The sequence below is a fragment of the Branchiostoma floridae genome, chromosome 5 (genome assembly GCF_000003815.2).
Source record: "Branchiostoma floridae strain S238N-H82 chromosome 5, Bfl_VNyyK, whole genome shotgun sequence".
NCBI classification, from domain to species: Eukaryota; Metazoa; Chordata; class Leptocardii; order Amphioxiformes; family Branchiostomatidae; genus Branchiostoma; species Branchiostoma floridae.
Genome location: NC_049983.1, coordinates 17,296,135 through 17,318,761, shown reverse-complemented (window position 1 = coordinate 17,318,761; position 22,627 = coordinate 17,296,135). Strand labels below are relative to the sequence as shown.

At 45.9% G+C, this 22,627-nt stretch overlaps 2 protein-coding genes and 7 non-coding genes across 9 annotated transcripts; 1 reads left to right on the top strand and 8 right to left on the bottom strand.

Moving 5' to 3' along the window:
• Nucleotides 1-859: 859 nt before the first annotated feature.
• LOC118415838 lies at nt 860-7,202 on the top strand. The gene is made up of 4 exons (XM_035820671.1): nt 860-1,195; nt 2,496-5,863; nt 6,181-6,341; nt 6,692-7,202. The coding sequence occupies exons 2-4, from the start codon at nt 2,538-2,540 to the stop codon at nt 6,847-6,849; spliced, it is 3,645 nt and encodes a 1,214-aa protein (XP_035676564.1). The 5' UTR covers nt 860-1,195; nt 2,496-2,537; the 3' UTR covers nt 6,850-7,202.
• Nucleotides 7,203-7,210: 8 nt separating this feature from the next.
• Nucleotides 7,211-22,517, bottom strand: LOC118415839 (N-acetylated-alpha-linked acidic dipeptidase 2-like). The gene is made up of 18 exons (XM_035820673.1): nt 21,903-22,517; nt 20,746-20,919; nt 20,214-20,334; nt 19,448-19,570; nt 18,755-18,956; nt 18,021-18,114; nt 17,404-17,499; nt 17,058-17,143; nt 16,702-16,821; nt 15,858-15,940; nt 15,695-15,758; nt 15,267-15,334; nt 10,602-10,699; nt 9,851-9,941; nt 9,163-9,415; nt 8,544-8,625; nt 8,058-8,150; nt 7,211-7,535 (listed from the first exon to the last, which is right to left on the bottom strand). Exons 1-18 carry the CDS (start codon nt 22,103-22,105, stop codon nt 7,343-7,345), a joined length of 2,244 nt encoding a protein of 747 aa, XP_035676566.1. The 5' UTR covers nt 22,106-22,517; the 3' UTR covers nt 7,211-7,342.
• On the bottom strand, nt 10,278-10,348 carry Trnag-gcc. Its single transcript has one exon. It is a non-coding gene; the product is annotated as a tRNA-Gly (tRNA).
• Nucleotides 15,443-15,513, bottom strand: Trnag-gcc. Its single transcript has one exon. It is a non-coding gene; the product is annotated as a tRNA-Gly (tRNA).
• Trnag-gcc lies at nt 16,145-16,215 on the bottom strand. Its single transcript has one exon. It is a non-coding gene; the product is annotated as a tRNA-Gly (tRNA).
• Trnag-gcc lies at nt 17,563-17,633 on the bottom strand. Its single transcript has one exon. It is a non-coding gene; the product is annotated as a tRNA-Gly (tRNA).
• Nucleotides 17,719-17,789, bottom strand: Trnag-gcc. Its single transcript has one exon. It is a non-coding gene; the product is annotated as a tRNA-Gly (tRNA).
• Nucleotides 17,876-17,946, bottom strand: Trnag-gcc. The gene has a single exon. It is a non-coding gene; the product is annotated as a tRNA-Gly (tRNA).
• Nucleotides 19,236-19,306, bottom strand: Trnag-gcc. Its single transcript has one exon. It is a non-coding gene; the product is annotated as a tRNA-Gly (tRNA).
• Nucleotides 22,518-22,627: the final 110 nt, after the last annotated feature.

Below are 22,627 nucleotides of genomic sequence, written 5' to 3'. Positions count from 1 at the left end.
CATGTATATTGACATAAACTTGAAAGAAAAAAAAACATGACATCTAAGAGAGAAATCCTTACTTATCTATGATAAAGCTCCTTTCTTGTAATGGAACTCAGAATGTAGTCTACATCAGAAATGGTACCTCTGTCGATAAAATCAACTGTAATTTGTTCTGGTAATTTAAAGATAGAATATTAGCCAGACAGCGGAAACAAATAAATCTATACCTACATATTAACGAATATGTAGATACTGCAATCTAGATAAGTTAGAAGACGAACATCATTTTGTAGTAGAATGTAGTTTGTACAAGAAAGAGAGAGCTGAACTCTACAGACTAATAGAACCCATGTTCCCCCACTTCATACATCTAAGTAATATAGACAAATTTGTATTCCTTATGAATCTAGACAAACCTTTACTTATAAAGCATATCTGTTCTTACATTTTCAATATCACAAAGAGACGAGAAGAAGCCGAATGTACGCAGTAGAATACGATTCTTGAGTAGTGTAGATTCATTGTATCATTGTATCATGTTGTATCGTTTGTTGTGACCTGTACTGAACCGGGCCAGTGGGTATGTATGTACAATAAAGGTCTTCATTCATTCATTAAACCTTCTCCCTGTGCTTCTACCTTGTTGTGGTAAGTACATATTAAACGAAAGAAACCAATCAATGAGACAAAGGGGAGAATTTGTCCTCAGGCTCAGGTCCCAATTGAAAGCTGGACCCTCGAATCCCTTCCGTCAATTTTTGCCGCGGACTACCTCGGACCCCTGTCGCGGAAGAACTGCTGTGCAACAATAATAAGGCCCTGAGGGACGAAGAAAAGGCCTTTTGTTCCTTCAAGTGGTCGATGATAAGGGCTACTTGGAATGTAAGAAATGATGCCAGGGCACACAAGACACCGTACGATTACCATCTGGCTACAAAACCTACGTGTGATTGTGCCTGTTCCAGATTTCAGCTTTTTTTCCTTCAATATCATAGACATGTACGTCCAATTCGGGTGTGGACTTATCCAACAGCTCAAGACTTGGGCTCATACTGCTGTAAACCTTCAGTTAAGCCCCGGACACTATTACATATTCAAGACACAGAGGTAAAAAGGGGGCGTTGTCACCCGTTGAACAGGTGTTGGGTTCGACACAGGTGACTGGCGTTCCGTCTGGCTACACCATTTGCAACAAGTCTCCGCTCTGCAGGTAAGTGAAATTCTATTTCTTCAGCCCTTAAACCCGTTGATAGAATGTGTGTAAGGAAGAGCGTGTTTCCTCCCCCCAAAAACGTTAGGCAAAGGTGCAACGAGGATAAACCCGCGGTAGATCCCGTCTAATCGCTTCCAAATCAAGTTACCTACATGTGCGGGGCTCTGGGTCAGGTCATATTTACAGCGAGGCAAGTGTTAGGATTATGAAGGAACTGTCAGGTCTAGGGAGAACGTCCACTCTGAGTTGTGTCCTGTGTGAGACTGACAGTATCTTTATATTCATCAGTGTCCTTGATATTTGACATTTGACCATAGATTCATACTTCACACTCCTGATTCATACTCAAGGACAGTAAAGTTGGGGGAACGTATTAGGACAGTGGTAGGTGTGCCGAAAGAGCTCTTCCATGTTGTTAAGATAGATTCTGTCGCAGGTCCGAGCTTGTCAACGATCGGTGCCTTTATAGTCCCACTTCAAGTCAAGTTTTACGACAAGAGTAAAGTTTGTGCATGGGGTTAAACAAGCAAAGGTATCCACTCTTAATTTGCGCCTGAGCACGGTGCACTGAAGCGAATTAATCTAGTTGATGTCGCACTTTAATTTCCCAACAAATGAATTGCGACCTCAATAACATTTGAACATACAACAGATCAAGAACAGCATATCATGGTAAATATGTTTAACACAGGCGTGGTGTTTATGTCGTTCACAATTCTGTGGTGTCGTTACCAGAAATGTTGTCGCAGATCCTTAGCGACGGTTCTGTTTTTTTGTAGGCCCAACAAAGCCTAATTTGCACCTGGAAATTTTTCCACTCAGGGGTATAAATCAATTTAATTTCGCTCCTTGACAACAAAAGAAAGGCGCCTCGGTAACATTTCAGAAAAGAAGAAATACAAGCTCTGTGCATATATACATTTCAAAACATGCTTGGAGATAATTAAGGAAGGGGCGTTGTCAGGTAAGGATGACGACTCAGGTCTTAAGCGTCTTGTCTGGCCACACCATCCCCAAGACTCCGCTCTATAGGTAATTGGGACAGTCGTTTTTTTCTACGTTATATGATAGTGTACGTGATCTGTATCTTTTATTATAGTAACCCGAATACAGCAAATTAAACACACAAAGACAAACAGACACGCATACAAACACACAAATAGACAAGCTCACACGCACACTCATACACGCAGACACGTGCACACCCCCCCCCCCCCACACACATATATACAATAACAACATACAGCCTTATGTTATATGAAATGAGAAAAATATCATCTGCTCTTTTGTTATTCAGACGTGACTTGAGAGAGAAAATTGACACCTAACAACTAGGAATATGGCAAGCCAGTGGGCAGTACAAGGGGTGATGGAGAAGCCAGCAAAACGGGCGAGATATGAGAACGGAGGCACCGAACAAGTCCACGAGTGCGATTCGAAACCGATTGGAAGAGTGCAGCCTGGCCTGCTGGCCGCTAAGCCCAAACATGGGGCCTTTGTCACCGTCAGGTACCAAGAAGGAGCCGAACCTCACCGACAAGAGATAATGGCGATGATCAGGAGGCTTCAGGAGTACGGGAGCGCCGCAGGAGAGCGAACCTGGTCCGTAGTGACCTTCAATCCTGAGCTCTGGGAAAACTGGCAAAACGGTCAAATAAGTCTGGAGAAGCGTCCGGAGGGGAGATACCTTATTCCCAACTCCACCAAGTTTGTCAACACCGGCGGGGACATGTTCTTCTTTCTCAAGTCCGACTCCATGGAGCACATCGGATGCCTGAAGGACATGGTCAGCCAACAACTGAACGCCTTCCAAGACGTCAGCTTCGACATTCAAGACTCGGAGACGGGAAACAACCGCGTCATCGGCGGCCTTTTCGCCGACGGACTGGCCAACCCGACGGACGTCGAAAACATCGACGACTTCGTCATCACCACGGAGGTAGACAAGGGCGCTACCGGGGGGTCGTATATGCTGACGCAGAAGTTCGTCTTCAACTGGACCATTCTGGACAACATGACGCGGGACCAGCTGGAGAACATGATCGGGAGGACCGTGAAGGACGACATCCTGGTGGTCGATGACCCGCGGAGGCACACCAAATGCGCACACCTCCTGGACGAAAATGGGAAACATCCCCTGATCTTCCGGCAGTCCATGCCCTACGGTCTCAACAAAACCGGCATCGGCCGCGAGGAGGGCGCCTTCTACATCTCCTGCGCTAACACCTGTCAGCGTTTCCTTGACATTCTAAAGCAGCTCGTTGCTCAAGAAGACAAGCTGATCAGCACCGTGCACGCAGAAGAAGGCAGCCTCTGGTACGTGCCAAGCGCTGACGAGCTCGGCCTGGCGCCAGTCCCAGTCCGTGAGCAACTGACCTTGATGCCACAGTGGGACGTCAAGAGCGACAACGGCTACATGTTCTACAACAGCCGAGAGTACATGTACCGGATGACTACAGGCGGTTACATGGACACTCAGCACACACCCAGCAGCCGTGTCCTGAAACTCATGGGCCGGGTCCTGACCGACTGGCAGCGCAGCTGGTTCGAGAAGATGGACGAGCCCCTCATCCCTGATCTCCAAACCTTTCTCAGCAAGGAAGACCGCAAGCTCCTCGACAACTATGACAACGCCGTGCCCATCAGGAAAGGTCTGGCCACATTCTACACCCTGCAGCACATCGTCAGCACACCTCCCTTCTCCCGGAAGTTCGACCTGTACCGTATCTACCCAGATGAGCTGATCGTGGGAGTGATGCCTAGCTTCGCGTTTGGTCTGGGGAAGAGGGTGATGCCGTACCTGACACCTGAGGAGCAGATTCCTGCCTTTCAAATGGGCGTCAACGAAGGTGCAGCTATTGGACACGTGGTGCCGGATTATCAGGTCATTCTCGACAAGGGTCTGCAAGTCCTTATTGATGAGATGGAGAACAGCGCAAAGTCCGCGCAGACGAAGGATAAACAGATGTTCTTCATTTCAGCTGCGAAGTCGTTGCTTGGGGTGCAGGCTTATATAGAAAGCTATGCAGTACTGGCTGACAACTTGTCCACCAAGGAAACGTTTACCGAAGAGCAGAAGGCAAATCTTCGACAGGCTCGTGACCGCATGAAGAAGCTCACAAAGGAGAAGCCGGAGACGTTCCTAGAGGCCATACAGCTTCTCTTCGCGATGCATTGCTGTCTACACATCGTTGGTGAGCTGATCTCTATCGGTAGACTGGACGTGCTGTTAGGACCGTTCTACGCCAAGGGCCAGGCAACCAGGGAGGAAGCCCAGGAAATCATCGACTGTTTCTTCATGAAGATCGGCGAGAGAACCCTTCTAAACCGCCACGCAGCGCAGGATAATATCTACCCGGGTATGTGTGCCGTTCCCTATAGAAGCGGTGGAAACTTCCCCCAGGGCGGCTGCATGAACCAGTGGGGACAACAGCTCACCATCGGCGGTTACCTGTCGAACGACGACGACGTTCCGACGACTGCTTGCAACGAAGTCACCCTAATGTGTCTCCGGGCTTCCAGGCGTCTTCCTCTGAACGCTCCTTGCCTGACCTTACGACTACACCGAGGTATCTCCCAAGAGGTGTTGAAGGAGGCTGCCAAAACCCTGCTGAGTGGAGGGGCTCACCCGGTCCTGCTGCATGACGACAGGCTGATTCCAGCCCTGCAGGACTCCGGGAGGAGGGGGATTCCCGTCCGCTTGAGTGATGCCAGGAACTACGCCTGTGATGGTTGTTTCGAGCCCGTGTTCGTCGGTGCCTCCGAGTTCGCCTTCGCCACTTTTCCGATGCTCGACGCTGTTGAAATGGCCCTGAACGAGGGAACGCTCTACTCCCAGGCAGGTCCAACTTTCCTCCGGGGATCCAAGAAATCCTTTCCCTCGCCACATGCAGCCGAGATCAAAACGTTCGAGCAATTCCAGGAGATTTTCTTGCAACACCTTCGCCTACATATCCCCCTGCTCGTGTCTTTCCTCGCTGGTGGTTACGGCAACATCGTGAAGGTGTGCCCCAGCCCTCTCCTGTCTGTTATGATGAGAGGATGCATAGAGGCCGGCCGGGACCATTCGGGCGGCGGTACGGAGTATCATGATCTGGGCTTCATGTTTCCGGGTGGTACCAATGCCATCAACTCACTCTACGCGATCAAGAAGTTAGTCTACGACCCCCTCACCGCGCTGACGACCCTCCCGGATCTTCTGACCTGTCTGAAGTGTGACTGGGGCCACAACATGAAGGAGTACCTCATCGACGTGCGAGCCGGGACGGGCAGAGGGGAGGCGCAGGCAAGCTTCTTCAGGCACCTTCGAGACGAAGCCGTGTCCCTCCCAAAGTTCGGCCACCGCGAAGACGCAGAATTGAAGGAGCTGGCCACCTGGATGTTCGAAAACGTCTTCAAGATCCTGAGGGAGACCTTCGAGAATGCTCCCACTGGGGTGAAGGAGATCTTTGAGCGCCTGGAGAGGGAGTACTCTCTCCCCGACAGGCCGTTCGGCTTCGTGACGCTTGTAGGGATAGGCACGTTCGAGGCCTACGTCGGGTACGGGCTGAACAGTGGGGCGTCGGCGGACGGGCGGCGGAGCGGCCAGCCGATAGCATCGGACCTGAGCCCGGCACCAGTACCTCAGGACCTGCCCGCTAGGCCTGACAGCTACAACATTTACGAGTAAGTGGAGAACAACATTCATTTTCCCGTGATGCTTGCTTTCTTGTTTTCACAGTTTTCCACATCTTCTCTCCCTCGTCTTCCGAAGACAATTTTCACTTAGGCTTTTTTATTTACTTGAAGTTCACCTAAAAACGCTGCCCTAAAAACAAGGCCCATGGAGCCACTTATGCATTTGGGTTACAGTACTTGATTTTGAAGAAAGATGTTTATTTATGTTTGTTTCATGTTTGTCTTGCAAAGTTTTAGATTATACAAAAGGCTTGCTCTCTTGATTCAACGTCTTATTTTCTCTGCGAATTGTCTGGTTTGTTTAGGGCCCTGAAATGTTGGGACCTTGATGTCATCAACATCGGCATGTCGTGCGGCTCTGAGGTGGATCTGATGATACGTGAAGACTTCCCGCTGGAGGAGCTGGTCAACTTTCTGCGACACTACTCAGACCTGGACGTCCCCATTGGCTCCAACGTCATCGCAAGTGAGATTTTTTTTTCTTATTGATTTTTGTACTGCAGATTTAACAGCACTTGCATCCTGGCAATTACATATTAACTACCAATCAATAGAAACCTCTTACCAGGCTATCAACCACAAGACAAGTGCTACATATAGTCGGTTCTATTTTTCTGAACACTGGCTTCATCTCAGCTTCGGTCATATGTGCGCGGATCCCCTTTTCAAAGGTGCCGTTTTCTTTCAAAACTAATGAAAATGGAGAGAATTACCATTTCATCTCACGTGACTATATAGCTACAAAAAGGCTATCTACATCTAGTCTGTTTTATTTTGTAATTACCTAATTTTATCTCCATCTGTTTTTCTCCTCAGTCACGTGTGCTAATCCGGAGACACTGGAGAAGGCATCCAAACAGACCGATCCATACGAGCTAGTGCGCGTGCGCCAGGGCGGTTGGACCGAGTTCTTCATCACCTTATTCCCGGTGCACCAGGGCCAACAGCGACGCCGCATGTACGTCAAGCCATGACGTGTGTACGTCAAACCTTGACGTGTGTACCTCAAACCATGACGTATGCACATCAAACCATGACGCATGTACGTCAAGACATGACGCATGTACATCAAACAGTGACGCATGTTCGTCAAGCCATGATGCATGTACGTCAAACCACGACATGCGCACCCCAAATCGTGACATTGGACAGTCATTCTGTGTTTTATTGAAATAAGGGTGTAAAGGGTAAAAAATGTATGGGAATTTTAATCAAGATTATGTATGACTCTAAAGATCTCTTTTGTGACGGGAGGCCAACATGATTCGGATTTCAGTCGGTGGTTGTGGTGACATTGGAGCGATGCAATAAACAAAGATGGTTTCAATCTGTGTGTTTGTGTGTCCTTTCATATATTCTACTTCATGAAATGACGAAACAAAATCAAAAATAACTATATATATTCCCTTCCTAGACCTCGTACCGTCGTGATAGAAAACCATGCCCACACATTACCCTTGTTCTCCCTTATGACGTTAAATCTATCTTCACTAAAGTATTGGCTGCTGATTGGATGATGAACGTTATGATTGACAGTTGCTTCCGAACGTCTCGCCACGCCCCCTCAGAGTCTGCCTTGTTGTTCACGGCCAGGTAAATGGCGTCACCGAGGGCAGGGAAGGTCGCTGAGGAGTACAGACGGCTGGCCATTACTGTGTGCCTGTAACATACATGACAATCTTGGCCGTTGCATCGTCATAACCCAATAGAAACACTGTCAAATTTATGTATTCATACCACAAACTTACACGCGCTTGGAATGGCTTGTGCCTCCCTGAATTGGGCTATTTAAAACATTGAGAATTACACAACAGGCTATTCACATTGTCCAACCAAACTGGACAACCGCCGGAGGCCGAAGTTATTGAGTCATTAAAAAGTCTTAAGGCACAATGTAAAAAAGACAGGGTGAACAAAGCGTTGTCATTATACCCCTGTCACATTTGGCGAACATTGATCGGACGACGATTCTACGGCAATCGCCCGAGCCTCGCTTATGAATAATAGCTTTATTGCACAACAATTGTGCAAGGTACAAATTATGGCTTATATGTGACAGGGACGGTTTTGAGGTGAAAAAAAGCGCAACCCTCTGTCGATCTTAAATATGACCGATCTTCCATCGCCCGAAGATCGTGGATAATGTGACAGGGGTATTATGGGAAGTACCACAGTAACAAACCTGTAGAATTTCCTTCCCGGCAGGCCCTGCGGGTCGATGAAGGCCCTTTCCAGCTGCATCAGCTGGTCGTTGTACATTCGGGCTACAAATGGGCTGGGGTAGAGAAAAGCATCATGGGACTTGTTCTACAATCTTAAACATCTCTCTTGAAATGAAAGTCACATTCATGTACACTTCATAAGAATACACCATATTTTTAAACTGTCAAGTCGTAAAAGTGCAATTCTAGCCGAATGAAGAATGAAATTCGAGGGCCAAAGCATTGTCAGTTCCTCCCAAGCATAATAACTGTCCGCCGCCCAAAATAAATGACCAGCATTTCCAGAACACAATCGAGATTACCGTTGCAGTACCAAAACAATATGCGCATATCTAACCACATACTAAATATCATAACAATCAATCCGTAGCCACTTGAGTTATGTTGTTCAACCACACCCATACATATAACATACGAAAATAATGATCTAGTCAGTGGCCTCTTACTCCGTTATCTTTGCACCAGCAACCTCTGCATCAAATGTGTCCACCGCAGTTGTGAAGTTGTTTACCGCAGATGATAGTGAATCTGTGTGGATCGGACAAAAGAAAAATAAATACAATATAGACAAAAACAGCACCCGCCTTCACGTTTTTAAAAGGTAATTTTTGTTGCCTGCATTACAGGACAAGCTTCCTTCAGAGAATGTCGGGAAGCGAACGACGGATTAAAAAAAAAAAAACTACCTTGAAGCAGATATCAAAGATCCGTCTATGATCTCTCTTTCATATAATCAAAGTTTTTAATATTGTATACACTACAAAAAAGTCACACAATTCCTTTCTATAATGAGTACATTAAGAGTCTGGTACAGTGAAGGATGACAATGCATGTACATTTTTAAAGAATATGATGTAGAATCTTAAAAAAATGCATCGATCAACGGCATAATGACCAACTAGAAATAAATATCGGTACAAATTCATGTGTCATTTCAACAGCCTTTTGTGCGACGAAGCTTCAAGTGTGAATGTAAAATATACAGATTTAGAATACACGACAGAAAGCACATTATAGTACTAGTAACCTAAACAACATCCATTGTCTTTTCCTCACCGAGTGCACCGAGAGAGATGTCCCTGGCCGCCAGCTGAGTCCCGTACCTGCTCTCCAGGTCCTCCATCATCCCGCCGAGAACCGCGCCGTACTCCGACAGGCGGAAGGGCAGGATGAGGGAGTCGGCCAGGGAGCGCGCTGTCTCCGCCCATAGCTGGGACATGGCCCGGTGGAACAGGAAGTCCGGGTCGATGATCTTCTTCTGGAGGTGGAAGGTCGCGTACGCCGTGTGGTACAGTGGGTAATCCCAAATACCCATGGACTGTGGAGGAATTAAGTCAAATGATTTATTCATATATATTGGCTTGTTTGCCTTATGGTAGTGGACAACTTTGGTATTCGCATTCAAATCTAGCTAACTTTATAGATACATTGATAACAATCGTTTTTTATGTCAACCTTAATGTTTATAACAATGCATACGCAGCTTTTGACAGAAAGGTATCAAAGGGCGCAACGAGGCATTGAAGTGCAATACGATGCTACTTTCTAGATTATGATAGATGTACCAACATCCTGTCTTCATCAATGCAATAGGGCGTTGAAACAGACCCAGAAATGTTGAAGTTTGTACTTGGACTATTTATATGACCTTTTCATCTATTGTTTAGTTTTTTGTTTTGTTACTATGAGTAGCAACGCATCAATACGTGAATAGCTTCTCGTATTCAACTGCGACGTCACAAAAATGGCTGACCGTGTCCTGGAAAAACGCCAGGTCGATAGCCGGCACGCCCAGCCGGTGCACGAACGGTGTAAAATCACTCCCCGATCTCGGTAAGTCCACTCTGTTGATTGCAAAGTAGAACGATAGACTTATTAAGACACCATCAAAGGATCAGATAGAAAGAAGAGCTTTCTTCAAATGTCGGTTATATACTTTTGTGCATTACTAAGAACGAACAAATGACGGCCGTGAAACGGAACCTGCAAATATGACATCAGGCAAAAGGGGAGAAAAGTAAACCGGCTGGAGGCGGCATATACATATACAAGATTCATTTCAAGATTACAAAGTTGTGGATGTGTGTGTGTGTGTGTGTGTGTGTGTGTGTGTGTGTGTGTGTGTGTGTGTGTGTGTGTGTGTGTGTTGGAGAGGTCTTGAAAGAAAAAAAAAAGATGCTTGCATCGGCCGGGAATCGAACCCGGGCCTCCCGCGTGGCAGGCGAGAATTCTACCACTGAACCACCGATGCTGTGGTATATAATGTATACAAAAATTTTCTCGATGCGTGAAAGTCATGGGTACGGTTCTCAACAAGCCTGTTTTCCATGCCGTCCCTTTGTCCCAACCATTTCTGACATCCCGGGAGGATTACCCACCCTCCCAGTTCATTAGCGGACGTAAGGAAATTTTACGATTTTGGTTTGGATCGCATCGTATGAATAAGTGTGTGGAACCAAGAGGGTTAGTCAACAATTCGATCAACTTTGTCCCATCCAGCTTACCTGGGTTTTGTATCCGGGTCACCGTTCACTTCCGGTGTGCGTTTCCGCCAAACGTCGTACATGGTCTTTCCTTCCGGGGCGCTGACCGGCCAGGGAACCTGTATAATTAATTGGCAGTGGCGTGAGGGTTCGTTCAGCACCAAGGACAGTCTTCTAGAAAGTCTACGTACGCATACAGAGTCATCAAGGTTAGGCTCCTTTTATTGTTATGTTACCTTCACAGAAGGTACATACTGTTTTTGCTCTGTTTCTTCTTCTTTTCCGCACAAATAAAAAACATGAATATCTCCAAAACTAGACCTTGGAATACCTCGTAATTCAGCAAGCTGGTAGGTCTGCACATAAGACACTGCACCTTGGTCATTTGGTCCCCTAAAGATACCAAAAAATGATTTTATGGGGCAAAAAAGGGTGAAAAAACTAATTTTAACACAAAATCGAACTTTCGAGCCCCAATAGAACTTTGGAACTACGTTCCAAGGACCCGAGGTCAACGACCGGTAGCTATGGAACCCGCCCGGGAGATATGGAACATGGTGTTCGAACGAGGTCAACGACCGCTGCTAAGCAACACGGAAGTGTCCGCCCGTCAAATGATGACTTCATCTTGCTTTAGACGGCCTGAATTGAGCCAGAAGCCGTCCTCTGAATGATTTGTGGAATTCATTTTGCCAAGAAGTAATAAGAGATCAAGAAATTCACAGAGCTTTGACTTTATTTTGCCGAATATCGGCACCCTTTGCAATCAAATTCAAGGAAGGTAGAATGAAATTGAGCGCAGGCAGAATGAAATTTAATGCCCCCAAAGTATCAAAATGTGTCTCGGTCTAGGTCAGTTCTAAGTAGTTGTTTCAATACTTTCCTTGATTTTGTTTAAGCTATAGGTTTTGCAACCTGCACAAGCCAGTTTTACCATGAGCCATCCAAACATTGTTCAGATTGAGTCGGGGCGGCGGCGGTGGCGGCGGGGCGGCGGCGGCCGGGGCGCCCGGCGCGGTGTTCTCGCCAGGATTTTGTCACAGCGTCGGGGCAGGGGGCCCCCCTTAAGCTCTTGCATTTTAGGCTAATCAGAAGGCTTATTCTATCAGTTTTTAGGGCCATATCTACGATAATCGTAGCAGTCACTTATTCTTTTCAGCAGTTTAACTTAGCAGTATTTCGGGTCAAAGAGTCAAAGACAACTAAAAACTCATAAACAACAAACTTTACTCAGCTCAACAGTACTTATAACTATCGTCCGGTTTGCCATCCGAAGCTGAAGCGCTTCTTTATAGCGCTAGTACCTTCGCTGCGCTGCCGTGACGTGCGATTGTTGTTGACGGTCTTATATCCCTACGTCGCCGCCTCGCTGTCAGACGATATTCCAACGGACATGTTTCAAGGAAAATATCCGGCGAAACCGCTGTTCCGCGTCAGATTCTATTCTATAAAACACGTAACGTTACGTGGGAATAAATGTTACAGTCTAATAAATATTTTGTAGAAGCACCGCTGTGGGGAAGTCCAAGGAATGCAATAATCACGTAGCATATGAAGTTCGCTGTCAACTGGCACGCGGCTGTTTGAAACTCTAACCAACAGCGGCGGCCTTTGATGAAGTGGGCGAAAAAGTGCACTGCCTTGGTAACAAGGAAGCCGACGGTGTGGGCGGGGCCACATGGCGAGGCTTCTCCCCCTATAGCCCCGGCCCCGAAAGGAAATGCCCGGGTTTTACATACAAACTTACGATGGTTTGAATTTTACATTGCCGAATCAATTGAAAGAGCTTCAAATTTACAACAGGAAATTTGGAAACGCGGACGGTCTTGCTCTAGAAATATGTCAGAAAGAATTGATTCTGTTTTCCGCGCTGAAAAAGAAATGACGCAATCAGTTGTAAGAGCCTTTGTGTTGATCAACAAATAAGGACATTCGCGGGAAATCTGGCTGTTCCGGGGAAGGATCCCACCCCGCTGGTCACATGCGGCAAGGCCTACTCGCTACCGGTATACCCTGTTTACATTTTTGCACGAACGCAAGGCCGGCACACGCAAAATTTAGGAACAGGAAATTTGGGGACGCGACCCGCTCTTGCTCTAGAAATGTGTCAGAAAGAATTGATTTTCCGCGGTGGAAAAGAAATGACGCAACTAGTTGTAAGCGCCTTTGTGTTGATCAACCCCGCTCCCCAAATAAGGACTTTCGAGGGAAATCTTATACATTTTGGCTGTTCCGGGGAGGGATCCCACCCCGCTGGTCACTCGTGTCGGCAAGTCCTCTGTTTACAATCATTTCGCGCGAACGCAAGGGCGATCCTGGGTGGGAGGGGCTGCGAGACAACGGCACGGCTCTGAAACACCTCCCTTCGAGCTGATAACTTCTTGAAACAGCGGAGGCGCGTGCTTGGCGCGTGCTTTTGTGTTTTTACTACGATATTTTGTTATTTTTTCCCCATGTTTTGCCGCTACGCTGGATGAAAAAGCAGCGTAGCGGGCTTTTTACAGCGTCATTTTTCCAGCCGACAGCGTATCGGCCCACTATGCTGAAAAGGCCTGGCGAGAATTCTATGTTGTGTTTGAGTTACGTAGAATCGAGAACACACACGGTGTGTAGTGCGCCAGCACTCGTCTTTTGATTCCACTGGTGTTTTCACGATTCTGTAAAAGCCGAGGTTGAGTTGCGTGCTCCGCGCGATAATATTGGTGAACAAACGCACTCAGAGAGAATAACTACTAACGTTAGCACTAGTGCAATTTTCTCAGACAGGCCAATAACTGTGGTAACGCTACGTGTATGTGGTAACGTGGGGATTTCTTTGGATGTTTCCTGACATTATAAGTAACTGATATATAATCATAAAAATGTAGCGAGACCTGTTCGTTTTTATCCACAGTACTGAATAGGAACGTTTAATAAAGTTCATGCATAGAGCTGTCGACCGTCCAAATGAAACACGGAATGGTGTCACGGTTCTAGTTAACCGATTTTTGAGTAAAAAAAAAACATTTGAGCAAAAGGAAACACATGACTACGTTAGACGCAAGGTCACTGCGTGTCGCCGGCGGTTACATAAAAAAACTCAAAGTTTTACGCCTGAGACATAAAGGTATGTGAAACAAAAACGATGGACTTGATGAGTTTATTTCGCTATTAAACTGACCTTGAACAAACATGATTAACTGCAGCGTGGAACGCCCGCCCCATCTTAGGTCACGGTCATTCCTTTCACCTTGTTATTCATCATGTAAGTTACCACAGCGCTGCGTTGGTCCCCAGCAAGCAAGTGGAGCACGGAAACGAAGTCAGCTGGGTACATTACAATTAAGCTACGTGCAGCTTTATACACGGTGGGAGTGGCCGGCACAGCACAAAACCCCAGGCACAAAGTCAACGCGAAAGTTTAGTGTAGCAGAAACCTAACCCCTTAAAGTTTGCATGATTGACGGGCGGCACGTATTGATAATGAGGGCATAAACAAACTACGTACATCAAACGTAAATCAAAATTGTTTGCTAAAAATTAAAAGAAATTTATGAAATGTGAATTGCGGACTCTGAAAAAAATGATCGAGCCGTTCAAATATGAATGAATTTACACAGATTGACAGGAATCATATAGCGGAGGAAGCATATAGCGGAGAAGAGCTGCGTACTGTGAAGATTACATGGAGTGTGCAGGGGTAGCCATATCAATTTCAGCTCTGAGAGTATCCGTCAACTGCGTGACGTGAACGAATATAATAGATTTGTGGCAATTTTAGCGATTACGCTAACCAGCTGTTTCTATGAATTTGTGCGATTTACAGTAGTTGGTAACCACTAGACCGCGATCGCGCCGCGCTCTTACTGCGACATAAATAGGATTGTGTAGCCTTCGATTTCACACTGGGTATATTATAGAAAACGTAAAAGTGTGACAGAGTATGCTGAGGAGAACCCTTCGCGCTGCGTAGTACAAGCGGCAAACTCTGTGAGACGTTTTTGTGAATGTACCTTCCGATTTTTGTGCTACGCTAGACAGTGTGCCGTAACTTGGTAGGCTTGTTTTAATTTTGCTCTCTTCAAAGTTAGTCTAATTCAAGAAGACAGAAACGAGAATTCAATTCTATAATATTTTGGCTTCCTTTTGACAATAAAATTGTGACTGTGTGTGCTTCTTGTCTCACGTGAGGCTGAAAAAAATTCCTAGGCCCTGACCCTCCCGCAGACGGCCGTCTTCCCCACGCTAAATGTCGTCGAGTAAACCCTGTTGACGACCGTCAGAAATGGAGAACCTTTGTGGACAGACAGACTGCTCTGTGGCTTGTAGCTATGGGACTGAGATGAGATGATGATGAGAAACCCTGTGTGGAACAATATTAGACGTTGTGTTCATTATTCAAGATGCATAACGTTACAGATAAAAAATTATCAACATTTATTTGTAACTTCTTGTCTTATCCTGTGTCAACATCTGCAACTATTTCAGTTTACCCTTCCTGGTAGAAATGCTAGGCTAGACCATGTGAAGGTAACATTCTGTATTTGCTTGCAAATGTTACCTGTCTAGTTGTTTATTACGTTTTTGTGACGTTTTTATCGGGCTTTCCATTTTGTACTGTTTTCTTGATGTTTCTGCTTGGAGAGTAACATAGCTGTCCGTAACGCACATATACACTACAGAAGTCCCTCAAATAGTTTCACTCACCTTCTTCGCGGCTTCGAGTAAGGCCGGTGCAAGTTGGGGTGACGCCCTTCCACGGAGAGAGTATGTGGCTGTTCGGATAGAAATGGATTACAATAACCCATGTGGTTTGGCATGTTTGGCATGTTTAGGTGCACATGTATTTTACTGACGCAAAGGTTTTGAAAGAAAAAAATGCTTGCATCGGCCGGGAATCGAACCCGGGCCTCCCGCGTGGCAGGCGAGAATTCTACCACTGAACCACCGATGCTAACTTGAAATGTTAGTATATTCAATTCACGAAAAACAATTCGTAAACATTTGAGCCCTCAAAGTTTGAAGACAGATATAATGAATTGGTCCTCGGAATATTCTACAAAACGTTTTAGATAAAATACCAGTGCATGGAATAGATATCGTCTATGTATCAGTATATGTAGTGTTTTACTAACCTCTTACGGCCATATCCACGTTCAAGTACGCTACAGCTCGCTCTGTCAGAATCTTACCGAAGTCCTGGATAAGAAAAATAAAATGACATGACCATCACTATTCTAAGTGCAAAATGAATTACAATTTTTTTCTTCAAGTTGTGAAAACTCTGCCGTGACTTACTTCGACCCATTCAAAGGATCCGTGTATCCCATACTCCTCAGCGTCCCAGCTGCAAAATACGAGCGATCGTCTGGGGCGCCACCCTGTGGTATAGATAGCAATAGCACATGTTCAGCAGTACTCTGAGTACTCGAAAAGTAAGTGATCCTATGGTTAAGCGATAATAAATTTTCACAATGAAACTGTGCTTCAGGAGAGAATTCTACCGGTAGCACTGAACCCGGAAGTCTGAACACCACTACACAATATTGTCTAAATAAAATGTGCTCTAAAGACAAAAAGTTTCATGCATCGGCCGGGAATCGAACCCGGGCCTCCCGCGTGGCAGGCGAGAATTCTACCACTGAACCACCGATGCCGGTATTCTCCGGACACTATTGCCCTGCCTCTAGCTGTGAATTCAATCTCCGTTTAGAACAAAAAAAAATCAACCAGAATTGTTAATTTGTCCAGATAATACTTTGATAGTTCAGGGCTAGAGGGAAACCACGCTGCAGCTCAGATGGATAGAGGAAGTAGCAGAGAACATTGCATATGACTCTTCAGCAGGCTGCTCACCTGGCTGCAAAGAGACGTCTGCATCTCTCTGCGATGACGTAGCCCCCCCCCCCCCCTCTCCGTCCGAGCGGAAGGATAAAGTAAAGTAAACTACTAGTAATAAGACCAGTTATCGGCCCCTCAGGTAGGCATTGTACGGAGCCGACACATATGCTACGTGCCGAAGTGCAAAGTTGGCGATATCTTAGCCATCACTTGAATATCTTGACTAACATTTGGTACTGCTCTAGAAATTGACTAGCTGTATTGTATGAACAGAAATAAATCCAAGCTCGTTTAACGTTACCCTTTTTCACCATTGCTCCAAACGCATGGCTGACCTCCATCAGGGAGCTCGTACCGCTGCTGGGGTCCACCCCGCCCAGATTCCACGCGTCACGGTGGTTACCTAGCAACACGTATCGGTCTGGAATACGGAGGGAAAAGTAGGGTCAAACTAAAAAATCCTTTTCAGCGATGTGAGGCCTCTTGATAAAACCTCATTGATAAAACACAGCTCCATCGAAAAACACACAAAGATCTGCAAGTTAGCATCATACAAAGAACTGGATCATCAAGTGTCTTTCAAACACCCTCGTCTTTGACACACCTCTATTCCCTCCCTTTATATACATGTAACGTGTAACATGTCGTTCTACCTACCTGGCTCCACGCGTCCTCGAATGACCCCGATGACGTTGTGGATGGGCCTCACCTCGCGGTTCACGTTCACGTTCAGTCGGACTTTCCTAAAAGAAAGGCGGTCATGTAATTATATCGAGAACCTGATGCTACTGCTTCGTAAATGTATTTCTAACGGCGCGGTTATTATATTACTAGGCTGAGACACGTACCGAGACACATCATCGATGTACCGAATGGAGTAGCAAAAATGTCAATATTCAAATGTTAGTACAGAACTTTCGACTATTGTACATCAATATATGTAATAAATAAATATTTCATCATGTCAAGTACTGTATAACAGCTCTGTAAAGTACGGGCACACCTCGCGCGCCCCGATGCCTGCAGTCCCGGTCCAAGTCGGTAGGTGATGTTGAGACCACCTCTCCAGGAAGACGGAGCTTCGGGTCCGTCCATTGCACTGAGTGGAAGGTATGAAAGGACGAGAGAAGGGGAAATTCTCTACTAAGGTCAAAAGTAAAACTGCATCGGCCGGGAATCGAACCCGGGCCTCCCGCGTGGCAGGCGAGAATTCTACCACTGAACCACCGATGCTACGGTAAGGAATTTTCAGTGGTGTGAATTTCACATATATTGCACTCATTTGAGAAGTTAAAGTTTTGAACGAGACTAAAATACTTGCATCGGCCGGGAATCGAACCCGGGCCTCCCGCGTGGCAGGCGAGAATTCTACCACTGAACCACCGATGCTGCGGTAAAGGAGTTTTGAGTGGTGTGAATCTCACATACATTGCACTCATTTGAGAAGTTAAAGTTTTGAACGAGACAAAAATACTTGCATCGGCCGGGAATCGAACCCGGGCCTCCCGCGTGGCAGACGAGAATTCTACCACTGAACCACCGATGCGATTGATACTTATTTTCGGAAAAAGAAATCATTCCCCATTGCAATGACTAATCTACAAACGTATAAAGTTTTACCTGAGGAGGTGCCAGGCGTCGTTATAACCTATAGGGTACGCCGGGATGGTAGGGAGAGGTTCACTCGCATTCTCGTTCAACCGGAACATGTAATCTAGGGCCGGAGGGGGAGACAATTTTCCATCGCAATATATATATATATCAATTTTGACAAAGTAAGATTGATCAAAGTAATCTGGACTAAGTAAGATGTTGCCGCATGATATTCTGTGGGCGCAGTGTAGTATAGGATGGTAATTCTTATCCTTCTGACATTCTGGAAACGGCCAGTGGTTTCAGGTAGCAGCTCAGTGCTACCTTTCGTCAATGACACTCAAATGATTGATATTATAGGACACAAGCGTTTTCTTTTATACAACCAGTTTTCTCACCTGCTGACGTTTTGATGCCTGTCAGACATCTTCCTTAGAGCTTCTAACTCTCTCTTCTAACTCTTTTCTGGGAGTTATGCTTCTGGCCGCTATATGTAGCCGATGTAGGTGGCGCTTTTGTGGCGAGAACACTATCCCAAACGTGGCTGAGTTTGTATCCCTTTTCGCCCCGGTCCATACTGGTTGTGTAAAAGAAAACTCTTATGTCCTATAATCTACCTACTAAATGAAATCATTTTCGGAAGGGATTGATATTATACATTTAATCTGACATCAAACAAACAATGCATCATCACAAAGAAAAAATAATCGCGGCGTCTTCCTATGTTAAATACATTGTACATTGATCCGCACATCACGTACCTTTGGCAGGGTAGCCTGGCGTGAGTGGTTCTCCCTCCACCTGTGTGTAGAGGTAGTGCCCCCTCTGCACTGCCGTACCCGGGCCGAACCACCCCTCGGGGTACACCGGCCGGTCGTCAGCAGCGGGGCCCGTCCCGACCGTGTCCGCCGGGTCTGAGTACACGATCAGGCCCAGGGCACCGCGTACCTGGCAACGTCTCAACTACGTGGGACAAATTGATGGAGGTAATAAGATATGCCAAATGATAGATTACTCAAAGAATTTCATTTAAATTTGGAAACAGTCAGACGTTTCAGTTAACTCTGCTGGTATGTTATCTGGGTATGTTTGTCAAATTTCCATGGTCGTATTTTCCTGGTAGAGGTAAGGACTTATATACGGACTTGAATATATACAAAGATGTGAACCCACGCTTTAGCCTTACATGGAACGAAGTGTGTACGGTGACCCTTCATGCAAAAAGTGCAGGGGAAAAAAGCTTGCATCGGCCGGGAATCGAACCCAGGCCTCCCGCGTGGCAGGCGAGAATTCTACCACTGAACCACCGATGCTTGACGGTTGATACCGGTACTGTACTAAATTTTGACAAGAAACATGTCGCACGTGTATAAGATGCAATTAAATTTTAGAACATTCAACAAGCCAGGACAATAAGAGCATTATGCATTTTACAGTTAACGTTTTTTCTGTACCTTTCTGCCTCTTGAGGTTTTCCCGTACCGAGCGATCACGATTTTCCCCGCCACGTTGATGTTCAAGCTCTCCAGCCGGGCGAAGTCTGACGTCCTGCCGTAGTTCACGCAAACCAAGTCGCCCTTGGAAGGGAAAGACGAAACTTAAGTCTAACTCTAAGGCAGATACTTGTCAAGACACCAAATCGTGCCCCTGGTCATTTTCGAAAGGATGTTTCACCCCACGTGACTATGGCGTAAGTATTGTCCGCCATGTTGAGTGATTAAACCTGGAAGTAAGCATTTCTCTTGCGAAAGTTTTATAAGACGTAAACTTGAATTTTCTTTGTTATAACAGTTCAGTTGACACGTAATACGCATCTTTTGATGTTCTTTAAGTTACGAAAATTACTTTTTGAACAATTTCCCATGAAAATTGTCTCTGATACTGTTCCCTCTTACGAACTTTCTAGTGATTGATTCCCTGATGGGTACAACCTTAAACTTTTCAAGTCAAGGGTGAGCAGATATCTGTCATCATAATACAGTACAGTCACCCAAATCATGAGTGGCTTGTTCTGTGATGAATCTGATTTGAAGAAAAGAAAACTTGGCTCTAATTCTTGTAGAATCAGTAGCCTAACCAATTTGAATTTTTCGCCCAAGCAATAGTTGGGATGTTTAAAACTCTATTGTAGTTTCGTGCAAGGAGGTTGTTTTTTTAACCTCCTTGTTTCGTGTAAACGTTATCCGTCCCCCACAAAAACCAACCCCCCACCCCCGTTACCTCGACTGTGCCCGAGGGAGAGTACGCGGCGAAAGGCGGCACCACACTGGAGATGTTTGCAGGCGGGTCCAGATCTAAGTTCGGTTCACGGGGGGCTGATCGGAACATCTCATCGTCGTTGCTGGAGTAAAGGAAGAAAGGTGTAAGCATAAATATCTCGTAGCTATCCTTAAAGATGCAATTAAGAGTTACTACAATTTCATGGTGTCATTCTACATTAGCTGCTAGTAACAGAAATGTGTTATTTGATAGCAATGAAAACAAACATTAGAACCGTCAACTATACTAAATTCAATGCAGTTTTTTACTCTCATATCAACATCACAAACGTCAAACCTGCAACTTTTATAATTAGGGGGAATTGTTTTAGCAAGAATAGAAGAAATCTGTCATAAAGATTTGTATTGCTAATGACACTTGCGCAATTCAGTTGTGTTGAATATCACATCAATAGGCTTGTAAATGGATATTTGCTTCAATGATACTGAGCTAATGCGATCAAGGGACAAGCAAATATTTGGGTAGCACTCACCTATCGAGTAGAGCGACGTAGCTGGGTTTGTCCGGGTGTGGGTACGATAGCAGGACGTGGTACGGCGCAATGTGTGCGGAGTCCAGGCCCTGCTCCAGCCACGTCTGCCTCACGTACTCCGCAAGCGTGTAACTTCCCTCAGTACCCGCTAGGTGGGGCTTCTCTGTCAGCTTCCTGGGAGACAAAATACAGTACTGTAAATGCAGAAACTTTCGCGGTGGTTTAATGTTTCCGCGGTGGCCGATTCACCGCGAACTTAAGAGACTACAGTGCATGGTGCTACCGCGAACTTAAAACCACCGCGAGAAGTCATTTTTCCCGCTACCGCGAACTTAAATCAGTTGTTTGAGTTAATGAATACAGGCTTTTCATGTGACACCACCTGCACATGTTGGATTACAGAGTTCGTCTGCAAAACACACAAAGATGCCATTGCTTAATAATTCGCCAACATGGTCTCCAAATTATGGATTCAAATTATGATTGTCATGACGCCAATCGATAGTCCTAATCTCCAGGCAGATGTCGGGGTACAAGAGATCTCTCAATATCTGACTACCCAGCGTCCCTGTCATAGTTGCCCATTGTCGTGGTGGATGTGCAGTATTAAATGAAACATTCTTCCAACCCAACATCTGCTTGGAGATTACGATAAAAAGCTAGACTCCCCATGCGAATAGGTAATGCCTGAAAACTTAGCCCGTTTGAAGATACGCCTTTTTATTAAATTGAAGTTTATTTGGTATTTTACACTTTTATTTTCGTGACATAGTTCGTTACTTCCGACCAAGGGTGTCTCTCTAACCTCATTGTTTTGACCATGAGTTTCACTGAGGTGCGAGGTGCGACAAGCCATCTGTTGGCAAGCTGCCTCAGATTTTATGTTTGCTTTTCTTATAACTATAGCAACAATACCATCGACATGTTTACATGACATACAAAAGAGCACGCGTTGGCACAATTTGCTAAAGATGCAGACAATGACTAAGGATAAACCATAGCCTCGACTCGATGCTAGACCGTTTCCATGGCCTATACAGCTTAATTCCTCGTCTCAAGGGCCAACATATCCACAAGGAAATTCTAAAAAAAATCTAAAACGGAAGCCCCTCTTGCAACCTCCTTGGTCACAGTATATACTCATACATCATACATACCTCAGGTATCCTTCAATCCGACCCGGGTCGATCTCAGCCATCAGCGCCCCGGACACCCAGCTTTCCTCCTCGGACAGGAGTGTCTCGACGTCAGCCCGGCCTCCGCTCCGAGAGAAGAACCCGATAAGAACACCCACAACCAGTCCGATAGCAGCACACACCACGGCGAGAAGGAAGACCTTTACACGAGGACCCATGGCCATGATGTTTGTGTTCGGAACTGGACGCTTTCTAGCCTCCACCACTGGCACCAGGCTTTCCGAAGGGTACAGCGATCGTAGAATTCGGCCAAAAATGGCCAGGGAAATTGGCCAGGGGAGTCAGTCGACGCTCATTATTAGGTTAATGTTGCCCCTCTGGCTGCGCGGCCGGCCAACTCCAGCTTTGCTGATAGCAAAACCTCCTTGGCAAAAATCCACCGTATCACACCCAGCGTAGTCAGTCTGGCAGAAACTAGACGCTTTCGTGAAGCGTAGTGGGTCTATATCGTCAGCAGACGTGGACTTGCTTTCGCTGAGCCTTTGACCGTCGATTGACCGTTAAATACGGTGCCTATAATCAACACATGTCCATAGATTATTGTCAGTAAACACACAATATGCATGCATATGTCAATTATGCGGACTGGTACTCCCGTTATTCCTATTTACATACTCATTAAGAGGACAAAGTTCACTCATTATGCTGGGTCACTGACAGCTGTGAAATCAATACACAAGCAGATG

Bases quoted from the DNA above. Each gene is read 5' to 3' on its own strand.
- LOC118415839 (XM_035820673.1), bottom strand. From the start codon at position 22,105: ATGGCCATGGGTCCTCGTGTAAAGGTCTTCCTTCTCGCCGTGGTGTGT. The intron at 18,115-18,754 runs GTACGTGATGTG...CTCCGGCCCTAG, and splicing joins GCCAGGCTACCCTGCCAAAG to ATTACATGTTCCGGTTGAAC. The intron at 8,151-8,543 runs GTAAGAGGCCAC...TCTCTACCCCAG, and splicing joins GCTGGTGCAAAGATAACGGA to CCCATTTGTAGCCCGAATGT.
- LOC118415838 (XM_035820671.1), top strand. From the start codon at position 2,538: ATGGCAAGCCAGTGGGCAGTACAAGGGGTGATGGAGAAGCCAGCAAAA. The intron at 5,864-6,180 runs GTAAGTGGAGAA...TGGTTTGTTTAG, and splicing joins GACAGCTACAACATTTACGA to GGCCCTGAAATGTTGGGACC. The intron at 6,342-6,691 runs GTGAGATTTTTT...TTTTCTCCTCAG, and splicing joins TGGCTCCAACGTCATCGCAA to TCACGTGTGCTAATCCGGAG.